This window comes from Balaenoptera acutorostrata, chromosome 14, assembly GCF_949987535.1.
Source record: "Balaenoptera acutorostrata chromosome 14, mBalAcu1.1, whole genome shotgun sequence".
Taxonomy (NCBI): Eukaryota; Metazoa; Chordata; class Mammalia; order Artiodactyla; family Balaenopteridae; genus Balaenoptera; species Balaenoptera acutorostrata.
Window position 1 is genome coordinate 59580503 of NC_080077.1, and position 11951 is coordinate 59592453.

The window sequence follows — 11951 nt, forward strand, 5'->3', positions numbered from 1 at the left end:
TATGCCTGGAACGGCTGCTGACTGGCAGAGGATTTGGCTGCTAATTAAATAATTGTATGCATGGCAGTGCTCTTGCCTGATTCAATAGATGAAGATTAATCCTCAGATAAATATGTTTGGCTGGTGTTGAAATGTCTTAGCAATTTCTTTAAAAACAGCTCATGTTTTATATACGTATATGTGAGTGTGTGTGTATGTATGTATGTTTGTGTATATATATATGTACAAATATATACACATACAACAAACATATGTATATACATTGAAGATTGAAAATAATAATATCAAGTGCTGCAAAAGATTACAAATATATAAAAGTCAGATCTGACTTTGGGGAGCTTTGTGAAATAAAATTCCAACGAGTTGCTAATACTTAAAATATTATATTGGTAACTCATTTAAAGGTACAAGTGAAGAAACATACAAAGTCTTGCTTCATGTGGTAAATGTTACCTGTGTTGTCTCACGAAGTTAAATGCTTTACAGAAATGGTGTATTTGTGTCTTCACTCTGGCCAGTCTTAAGAGAACATCCAGTGGTACAGCTTCCAGACTCGGTGACTGTTGGTTCTAGCAGGGGATAAGCCATCATTTGTACCTTGAAGCACAGGGTAGACCATTCTGTGGCTTGACTATTTCAAGATCTATTCCAAACGTAATTTCAGATTCACAAGACAAGTTATAGGATTGGAGTTGAATTGAAAATTTGCATTGGATTTACATTTTTTGAATTCCTAAGGGATAGTTTGATTCATCAGAGCTTCTTCATTTCAATTAGGTGGTATACTCAATAGCAATAAAGTCTTAGCAAACAGGAAATCAAAGCCTATCAGGAAACCTGTAGTATATATTAAAGAAATACAAGGAAAACCAAAATTAAAGTATTCATGTACTTTTAAAAACTAACTTAGAAGGTAACAACGGATAAAACAGCCAATATATATATAGAGAAGTTTTCTTGACTGATAGTGATATTTGCCACATATTTATAAATGTTAGAAAAAGATGACAATTAATTATCTGAGGACATTAGGTTTATTTTTTTACATTTTTCCATAGACTTAGGAATTCATTCATTTATTCATTCATTCAACAATGATAGGGACTTCCCCGGTGGTCCAGTGGTAAAGAATCCACCTTCCAATGGAAGAGATCCCTGGTCAGGGAACTAGGATCCCACATGCCCCGAGGCAACTAAGCCCACACACCACAGCTACTGAGCTCACGTGCCTCAACAAGAGAGAGAAAACCCGCAAGCCACAAAACCCGCAAGCCACAACTAGAGAGAAGCCACATGCGTCAACGAAGACCCTGTGTGCCACAACTAAGACCTGACACAGCCAAAACAATAAGGAAAATAAATTAAAAAAAAAACAAACAATGATAAGCACTTACCATCTGCATTTTGATTTCTCACAAGTATTTTCAATTAAAAGAGCAGGAATGAAATTGGTAAAATATTTTCTACCCCTTTAATATGTGTCATTTAAATTGGTATTCTCAATATGATAATGCCAAAAAAAACCATATTTCTTTCTAGAAAGAACCCTAGACTTAGAGGGTTCCTTATGATATACAAACATATAGAAATGTTTTCCTTTCAGAATAATTTGGACTCTGAGCAAAAGAAAAACCCATTTTGTACAATAAATGATCAATGAATGACGCTGACTGACATCAACAATTGCATCACAACATTTTTCAAGTTGCTTTTATATCCCCAAGTAATGCTCTCTGCCTTAGAAGTCACATAAGTGCTATACTAGATGCTTCTCTAAAACTAACCAGTTCAACAACAGTTATTTTAAAACTTATTTTTTAGTGTAGTCAGTAGTCACTCAATGTCCAGAAGGGATTTACAAGAAAGGGGTCACAAGTTTAGGTAATGATTAATACTTCTTTAGGTGTTTTTAAAGGGACTTTACAAAGATTAAAAGCACACTATTTTTACACACAAATAAGTGAGTACAAGAAAAGCTAGGAAATCTGAACAAGAGCTGTGGCTTGTATCACTGGGATCAATATTGTACTTTAGTTTTGAAAAATGCTACCCTTGGGGGAAACTGGGGAAATGGTGCACAGGATCTCTCTGCTTTATTTCTTACAACTGCATTGAATCCAGAATTAATCTCAAAACAAAGAGGTTGATTTTTTAAAAGCTCACTGTTTCTTAGTTGCTCACTACATTTTGCATTAACCACTCCTTATCTTTTCTTTCTTTTTTTATTCAGGCGTGGAGTTTCTTATCTCATTTGCCTGTGATAGATGTTGGCTTAAGTGTTAAAGGCTGGTGGGATGACTCAGCGGAAGGACACGATGAGCTCTCTATCTCAACCGTGACTTCAGACAAACGCAACGACAACAGATGGGTCAGATTGCATGCTGATCAAGAGTATGTGCTTCAAGTCAGCTTGCAGAGAGTCAGCCTTGGGTTCCACAAGGTATAGTGTTTGGTTTCCATTCTCAAATGCTTCACACCAGATCCCAGCACGCACCAGCACACATGTCTTTTATATTACTAATGCGTCCGTGCCCTTCACCAATCCCGCTTCCTCAACTGGCCTTAAGCAGCAAGAGTCAGTCTTCTGCAATTAGTCAGTTCTCCTCATGTGCCATTTTTCAACCCCAGAATACCCACGTGACATAATAATATAATGCCTGGAGTCCTGGTCTCAAAGTATGGGCTACAGGCTCAGCAGAATTTTCTGGAGTACCTTTAAGAGAGCAGATTCTTTGGCCCTACACCAGGCCACCTGCACCAGAAACTCAGGACTCTGAAGGGATCTCAAAATCTAGACTTTTACCCAGCACCCCAAATGAAGAAGACGCTAGCCAAGCTTTTCTGTGGCTCACTTGCCCCATCTGCCTGCTTCCTTCATTAGAATGCATATGAGGGAGCTTTGTCAACGTTCGTACAGGCCAAAAATTTACAGTATTTTTTTTTTTTTAAATTATTTATTTATTTTTGGCTGTGTTGGGTCTTCGTTTCTGTGCGAGGGCTTTCTCTAGTTGTGGCAAGCAGGGGCCACTCTTCATCGCGGTGCGCGGGCCTCTCACTATCGCGGCCCCTCCCGTTGCGGAGCACAGGCTCCAGACGCGCAGGCTCAGTAGTTGTGGCTCACGGGCCCAGTTGCTCCGCGGCATGTGGGATCTTCCCAGACCAGGGCTCGAACCCGTGTCCCCTGCATTGACAGGCAGATTCTCAACCACTGCGCCACCAGGGAAGCCCAACAGTATTTTTATTTTAAATTACTGTGCTCTTTTCTGTTGCCTGTGACACCAAAAATAATTATTGGGCCCTCTAAGAATATTAGTACACAGCATGTGGGCAGATTGGTTTTTAGCCCATAATAATCGAAGTAAGAATGTGCCTTTTCGTTAGCTCAGTGGAGTCAGGGGCTTTCCCATATGTAGAACTAGCCCTCAGGAGCGAGGCTGTAGTTCATTAATACTGTCCCCTCTGTTTTCACACACGAAATGGTCAGTAACTTCCTCTTGGTACAATGTCTTTTCAATACTGTGCCTCTAAGTCCCATCTCATTTGATTTCTAATTCTAAACATCAATCAGTGTAAGTATGAACTGATTGGCCTCTGGCATTTCAGAGGCTTTAATACGAGCATTTTTAGATGACAATATATCCCAACTTACAAAAGAAAAGGCAGTAGTAATCATACCGATAAAATCATGAGGAAAAAAAACTAAGATTTTTTTTTTTTTATAGCTGGCGTGTGAGGCGTAAAATGCCCCATTTTACAGAATAATGGAACTTGGGGAGTATAGGAATTTGCCAAGGTCCTAGAGTCAGAAAATACGAGAGCAGGCTGGGAGCACAGAGTTCTCTGATTCCAATCCCTGTTCTCTTCGTGCCTGCCATGTGCAGACACGCTGACAGAAGCGAGGCCTGTCCCAAATAGCTAAACAATGTACCCCAGCCTCAGGGGGCTCACAGCCTCGACAAAGAGATGCTCAAGCAGCTTATCATAGTGCCTGGATAAACAGTGTACTGAGGTGTATCTAAGGTACGTTGAGAGCGCTAATTAGAGAGAACTTTATTTTGAGGCCTTTGCAAACATTTCTGACAATATTGTAGTATAAGATTTTTTTTTACTATAGTATTAGTACTTAAACACTGGATTTAACTGTGCTAGAAAAACTCTAAAATTTTGTTTCTAAGTGCTGTAAAAATACATTGCTCTCTGACCTCTCTTTTAAAATGCCTTAAATGAAACATCTCTCTCTAGAATATTGAGTGAAGTCTGATTGAGAGCATGTCATTATTAGTACGTTTTACACCATAAATCGTTGTCTTAAGGAATCTCTCGAATAATCTTGGATTTTGTAAAAATCAATCTAAAATAAAGACTTCAAGTGTTGTCATTATGGTGATAGTTAATCTTGGATGGTGGTGATTAATATATTTTATAAATTGCTTGGCTTACAATTTCCCATTCCTCAGAGAAAGGACTTTTTATAACACCGTATTAGAATATGTGCTTCTTCATGTGAGCTTTATTCTTGGGTGATGGGGGAAGATGTCTATGTGACAGAGTGCTTGTTCTCTTAAGATCCAGAGTCTAGCCTGGATTGACTTTCTTCCCTAAGTATCAATTTCTTGCAAATAAGACTTTGGAAGACTTGGGTAATATGGTTGTATCTCAGTTTGTTCATCTGCAAGTGGGGAATTAATTTCATTTATAAGAATATGGTGTGAGAATTTATTTTGATGTCAAGATTCGAGGGCTTTCTGTTCTCATGGAGGCACAAAGTAGTGTGGCTATTGTGTGCTTCGAGAATCTTGAAAAAAGGCACATGATAGCATATCAAACACACCAAACCTGAAAATTAAACACATCCCAGATACTTAGATTTATGGCCTCCAAGAAAGACAGCGTGGCCTTTTAAGCACAGCCAAGTGGTATAGAAAATCTAGCCATTAGTAATGCTCTGCCTTTCCTTTTTTTCTGGTTTACAGGGAAAGCAAGACAGGCATGCAATCACCCCTCGATTTCCCAAATCAAAAGATGAAGGATGGTTTTTGATATTAGGAGAAGTGGATAAGAGAGAACTTATCGCTTTGAAAAGAGTGGGATACGTCCGAAATCATCATGTTGTCTCCATCTCTTTTTATACTCCTGAAGTACCTGGAAGGTAAGCAGAGTCTTACCCCACCAGAGTTCCGAAAGAATTAACCGCAACGGTGATGAGAACGGTGGTTTTACCTTTTCGTTGCTTTTTTATGTTCTAGGTATATCTACACACTGTATTTCATGAGCGACTGCTACCTTGGCCTGGACCAGCAGTACGACATCCACCTGCACGTCACACCGGCCAGTGTTTCCGCGCAGGCCGACGAGATCTCTGATGCCCTGACTGACCTCGAAGTGAAGTAACCCGACCCGAACAACCCATCTGAAAGAAGTGGTTGAGAAGCCTGACTGTTCAGTCATCTGGACAAAGTCGAATTACTTGACGTTTGCCTTGGAGGAATCAACTTCCAACCTCAAGGCACTGCGGAAATTGGCAGTAGCTGCAGCTCTGACTCGAGCAATGCGGAGTCAGCCGCGGGGGCCTTTTAACAAATGTCGCCTTTTATAACGCTGTCTTCTTGGGTCTCTTGATGTGTAAAATGACTACTCCCATAGGAGAATCTTTCAATTTGTGTATATTGAGATGATATCTAGGAATTATCAAATCTTACATTTCACAGTGTACTGTTTACAAGAACATGGGCTTCTCTTTTTTTAAGGAAAACTAACTGCACAGGGGCGTGACAGTGTTAAGATTTGTTATAACACATTTCTAACCCTGCAGCATAAAATATATAAGATAAATCTGTACAGTGACATACTGTGTTTTGTTCACAAAATTTATACTTTGATCACATATGGAAGTAATTTCAAGAATTTCTTATTGTCACAAATGTTAATAATATATGATGTAAAATTACCTTACAGAGCCCAGTGATGATTTAAAAGAAAACAGAATATACTGATCTTAGAAAATGTAGATACTGTAACTGGTGGAAATAAAATATTTAGAGTGCCACTTCAACACAGCCTGACTCACTTACTCCCTCTGCCTCCTTTCCATTATAGCCTTTCTTACTCTTCTGTTCTTTTTTTCTTTTCCTTCTCTGTCCAGACTTCACTTCCATTCTCTTAATACTTATTTACACAAGGAGAGAAGTATAGTCTAATTCATACAGGCCACGTAGTACAAGTCTTTGTCTCTGTGCTCTTCAGGGCGGGCCTGAGGCAAACCTAGAAAATTTTCAGCCCCTGCAGGTGGGTTTTCACCTATGATTCAGGAAATTTCCCTATGTCCAAACAATTTCCATCTTGAAAAATACTTTTTTTCCAACTAAAATGTTGTTGGAGTCCATGTCCATATAACATACATTTTCTAGTGAAATGAAATTCTGTTCTTTGCAAAGAAATTTCAGTTATTCCTGGTCCTGTGATCAATTATTTCAAAATACTTTCCAGTGTAACCACCGCAAGTACTGGAATTTAAAACTTTTTCTGAAACTGGAACATATTGCTTGTGTGTACCGCCTTTTCCATACCAAAGAAAAAGGTGGGAGAAGGAGGAATAAAAGTAGGATGGGGAGAACCAGGCCTTCACTTCCCAAAATTAAATCTAAATAACGAATGTGAACACACCGAGTGCAGTGGGCATGAGGTGTCCAAAGGGCTGTAGTCTCAGAAGTTTACTTCATATAAAGAGGTCTTTCTGCCTTTCCTTTGGCAGTTTATTTCCTAATTGCAGTTCATACCTAAGCACTGTTTGAGTGAAATTAAAAGAAAATGAAGACAATATATAGACAGACAATTACCAGTCCATACATGAACCTGAAGAGAAACAACTCATTGTCTTCATGTTTATCAGCATCGTTCTTTTTTCTTTTCTTTTTTTTTTAAAGAGAGCAGGCAACTTTGGGGAGGTGGGAGAGATCTACTTCACTAGACATACAGCAGAGGACATAGGAGCAATAAGAAAGAATTTCTGTTAACATCAGTTGAGAGAAAAAGCATGACTAATTAAAATTAATTTAAAAATTGAAAGCGATTAGTTCACAATAAGCTGCAGAAGACACTAGTAAGGCAAGGTGTGCTTGGATGGAAAAGTTCATCTTATTCCGATGAGTAACCAATGCTGTTTGTCTACGACGTTATCCTCACTCATTACCTGACCAAAATTTTAGTGTTAAGTGTGCACTGTAATATAAGGCACGTGCCAACACAATCAGATCAATTCCATATTTCATTTGTAATTCCATATTCCATTTCATAGTCCCCTGGATTTTATCAACTCCAAATAATGGAAGTGCCAGTCAGATATTCATTCTAGGTATGATGTGGAGTACTCTGATATCCACATGAATCAGAAACATGTCCTTCCTCTTAGACAAGGTGGCCTGGTGACGAAAAGAAGATGTAGATAACTATAATAAAAGGAAGTCATTGCAGCAATGAAATATTTGGAAAAATCGTGAAGGGACATTTAGGCTGAGCTTTGAAGATGGTTATGAAGATGGTCAGAGATGAAAGAAGAGCCTTCCGGGTAGAACAGCATTAACAAAGGTTCTGAGATAACCTAGGGTGTCCAGTTGGTCTGCATTTTCAGAGACATGAAAGGGACTGAACAAACAGACAAGAAGGATGGAAAGGTATGTAAATTCTTACCTTGAATTACAGGGTAAGAACTGCAAATCTTAAGCGAATGCAGTGGAATTCCTTGGGAAGGCACCAGAGGAGATGACAAGGAATTCTGAGATTAGGACAGAGAACCAGTGGAGATGGGAGGGTTTGCAACCATGCCTGTGGTGGGGAACAGGTACTAAATACCAACAAGACTGAGACTCTCCCTTGGATTTTTGACCTTCCCTTCTAATGAAGTAATCCAGTAGCCTTAGAAAACTACACTTCCCAAACACACACTTCACAGTTTCCTCCAGTTGCTCAGAGGAAAGACCTTGGAGTCATCCTTGACTCCCGTCTCCCCGCCAGCCACAGTGGTCACCATGCTGCTTGGTGAACATCCCATGGTCCTTGGCTCGTGCTACTCCATCAGCGTGGCTTTTTCTCCAGACGCCCACAGGTCTAGCCATCTTAGTTTAAATGTCAACCCACCCAAGCTCACCTATCCCCCCCATCCCCCTTTCCTGTATTTTCTCCATTGTTCTTATCACCACTATAAAAATATTCATTTATGGGAATTCCCTAGCAGTCCAATAGTTAAGACTCGGCATTTTCACTGCCATGGCCCGGGTTCGATCCCTGGTCAGGGAACTGAGATCCCATAAGCCGCAAAGCGCAGCCAAAAAATATATATATATACTTGTTTATTATTAGTCTCTCCTAACTAAGCTTCCTGATTAAGCCTCAGGAAGGGTTTTTTATCACTTGTGTTCAGGGCTACATAACCAAGACCTACAACATAGCCTGGCACATGGTAGCTGCTTGATAAATCCTTGAGGAATGACTGTTTGAACACAGAGACACCCATGGATTCTAAAATACCACACACCTACTTCAGTTGACACCTCCTCTTCTGGAAGTGGCATCTACTCTCAGACTCACCAAGAGCAAGTACTTGCCTGGTCCTCATGTCACCTGTCAACAGAGGAGAGGTATACTTAGGTTAATTGGTAGCTTTATGATGACGATGACTATGGAGTATTTTTATATAGCAGTGGATCTTGGGTATTACGGGTATTTTAAAACTTCAAATTATCATAAAGCCTTTTTAGCCTGAAGTTTTAGCTCCCCCTTCTCTCACCAGACCCCTTTCTTTCCTCCATCACCGCTGCTAACTATTCACAGTGAAAGGATCCCCAAACAGAAACTCCATACATTTAAAGAATATGAACTGATAACTTCTCTCTTTCAGAAATAATTCCAAATGAGTAGGCAAACATTATTTCATGAACTAGCTTCTTACAAAGAAAAACCTGCATTAAGTTTTAAATCTTTCAACTGAGTATTACCAAAATAGAACTTACCTTCAAAGATATATATTGAGCCTCTAGATTAGCTTGCTTTCTCTGCTTTCAGAAATCTAATTTCTAAATCTAAGAGACACAAGAAGATAAAATTTTTGAATTTAATGAGTTCTAATTGTATTATTTTAAGATCCTCAAAAATGCTCAGAATGGTAGCTGATTCCAGGTTGTCCTGAAAGCCTGTTGTTTTGGTAATGGAGGATGGCTACAGAGACTTCTGGGAAGAGTTATTTCCACAGTTTCAAGCTCAGTTCTTTCACTTTTCCTTATGGAGCATTCCATCCTATTTCTGAAAAATAAAGTTCTTCAAATTTGAGGACTTTAAATGAGATTTTAAAGATTCTTCTTTGAACCTTTTTCTGAAGTCTTTTTTTTTTTTTTGGTGGAATATATATATTTTGGTAAAAAGTAAAGCATCAACACTTATTATCTTTATACATTGCAGAATGTCTCCCCCACTCACCCGCCTCTTCCTGAACCTCTTCCCCCTTTTTTTTTTTAACATCTTTATTAGAGTATAATTGCTTTACAATGGTGTGTCAGTTTCTGCTTTATAACAAAGTGAATCAGTTATACATATACATATATCCCCATATCTCTTCCCTCTTGCATCTGCCTCCCACCCTCCCTATCCCACCCCTCTAGGTGGTCACAAAGCACCGAGCTGATCTCCCTGTGCTCTGCGGCTGCTTCCCACTAGCTATCTATTTTACGTTTGGTAGTGTATATATGTCCATGCCACTCTCACTTTGTCCCAGCTTACCCTTCCCCCTCCCCGTATCCTCAAGTCCATTCTCTAGTAGGTCTGCATCTTTATTCCCATCTTGCCCCTAGGTTGTTCTGACCTTTTTTTTTTTTTTTTTTTTAGATTCCATATATATGTGTTAGCATACTGTATTTGTTTTTCTCTTTCTGACTTACTTCACTCTGTATGACAGTCTCTAGGTCCATCCACCTCACTACAAATAACTCAGTTTCGTTCCGTTTTATGGCTGAGTAATATTCCATTGTATATATGTGCCATGTCTTCTTTATCCATTCATCTGTCGATGGACACTTAGGTTGTTCCATGTCCTGGCTATTGTAAATAGTGCTGCAGTGAACATTGTGGTACATGACTCTTTTTGAATTATGGTTTTCTCAGGGTATATGCCCAGTAGTGGGATTGCTGGGTCGTATGGTAGTTCTATTTTTAGTTTTCTGAGGAACCTCCATACTGTTCTCCATAGTGGCTGTATCAATTTATATTCCCACCAACAGTGCAAGAGGGTTCCCTTTTCTCCACACCCTCTCCAGCATCTATTGTTTGTAGATTTTTTGATGATGGCCATTCTGACTGGTGTGAGATGATATCTCATTGTAGTTTTGATTTGCATTTCTCTAATGATTAATGATGTTGAGCATTCTTTCATGTGTTTGTTGGCAATCTGTATATCTTCTTTGGAGAAATGTCTGTTTAGGTCTTCTGCCCATTTTTGGATTGGGTTGTTTGTTTTTTTGATATTGAGCTGCATGAGTTGCTTTCCCAAGTCTTTTGCATGCCAATTTGAGAAAGATCTTGGGGTGCTAGTCAGATGTTGGGTCTAGTCCCACCCAAGGTCAAGCTTTGGGCCCTGACAGCCACATCTGAATAGATGCTTAAATTTTTATTGTTACTCTTCAACTGGCCTGCAATTCAGAGAATATTTTTTAAATGCACTTGATTGAATTTTCACGGGTAATACTGTGTCTCTAATATTAAGCAGTTCCTTATGGAGACTTCCTGGAGAACATAATGGACTGTAAATCAGTCCACGTTTGGTTAAGAAGAATTAGAGCACCTCCTTCTAATTAAAAGTTCTTTGAATCCCCAAACCCATGTTTCCTTACTTATTAAGTTTATTATTTGTCTGTTCTTGATTTTATTTGCACTTGTTAAATAATTCCCATAGATGCCATGCCCATCCACTGAAAGCAAGTATAATCAACTTGAATGATTGTACCCTTTGATTCCAGTTATATTGGAAGCAGTTTTTAATGATTTGAAGATCACAGGGCTGATCTAAGATGAATTTTATTTCTGAACTTTCATCCAAGCACAGCTGGCTCTTGACATCAAAATACTGCACCTTGCAGGATGTGGATTGCTCTCGCCAGTTCTGGAACTCCCTACAGCCAATGGCCCATTTTCCCAAATAGCCTTGAAGGTGCCAACATTTCAGAGGAGAATGGAGCTTCTGAAATAACCAAATAATTCCTGCAAGTGAGATGGCTTGTAACACTGAGTAATGCTGACTGCCATAAAAGTGAAAACACCAAAGACAATTAGAAAAGGGAGATTCTGCAAAAGTTTTTCATGGCAATACATCAGAATTGGTGCATATTCTCTAAAAGTAACCGTCTACAGGGAAAAAATTCATTTGGATGTGTCAGTTCTAACCAAAGTGGACCAGCAAAACATAAAATCGACTTAAATTACAGAAGGGAAAGTTTGAATTGGAACAACAACAACAAAACTTCACAGCGCGTTTATGAAACAATGTATAGCCAGGCTACCAACGGAGATCTTCATTAACCAAACATTATCTGCCTCAACATCATAGCTGTCTCTCTACCCAACTCCACACTAGAGACAAGTCACTGCATACTTCTTTAAGTATCTGAAATTGAATCCACATGAAAATGTCTGATAGTCATTCTGACAAAGAATGCCAATATCTTCAACTGAGCTTTCAAATAAGCTCATCTAATTACAATACAGAAATGGCCTAATTGTGGGCAGTATACCAGGAATGTGCATCTTTACCTATGTTATTTAGCTGGGTATCGTCAGAAAATATGCTCTATTTCCTATCACAACACAGTTTTACCAGAGATCTGGAAGGAATAGATATGGGTTAGAAAGAAAACTGCATTTGCTGTATCAAGAGAAGCAGTTTGGGTTTGGGGGGTTTTGTTGTTATTTTC

The 11951-nt window shown here is 39.1% G+C and overlaps 1 protein-coding gene across 2 annotated transcripts in view; it reads left to right on the top strand.

The window, feature by feature from the left end:
* The window catches only part of ASCC3 (activating signal cointegrator 1 complex subunit 3), a 344670-nt gene extending 338618 nt beyond the window's left edge, over nucleotides 1-6052 (top strand). For both annotated transcript variants that reach the window (XM_057527763.1, XM_057527764.1), the window contains 3 exons: nucleotides 2231-2440; nucleotides 4974-5149; nucleotides 5247-6052. In XM_057527763.1, the coding sequence (XP_057383746.1) occupies nucleotides 2231-2440; nucleotides 4974-5149; nucleotides 5247-5391 (531 nt within the window). In that variant the 3' untranslated portion in view covers nucleotides 5392-6052. The remainder of the gene's footprint in view (nucleotides 1-2230; nucleotides 2441-4973; nucleotides 5150-5246) is intronic.
* The last annotated feature ends 5899 nt before the right edge of the window (nucleotides 6053-11951 follow it).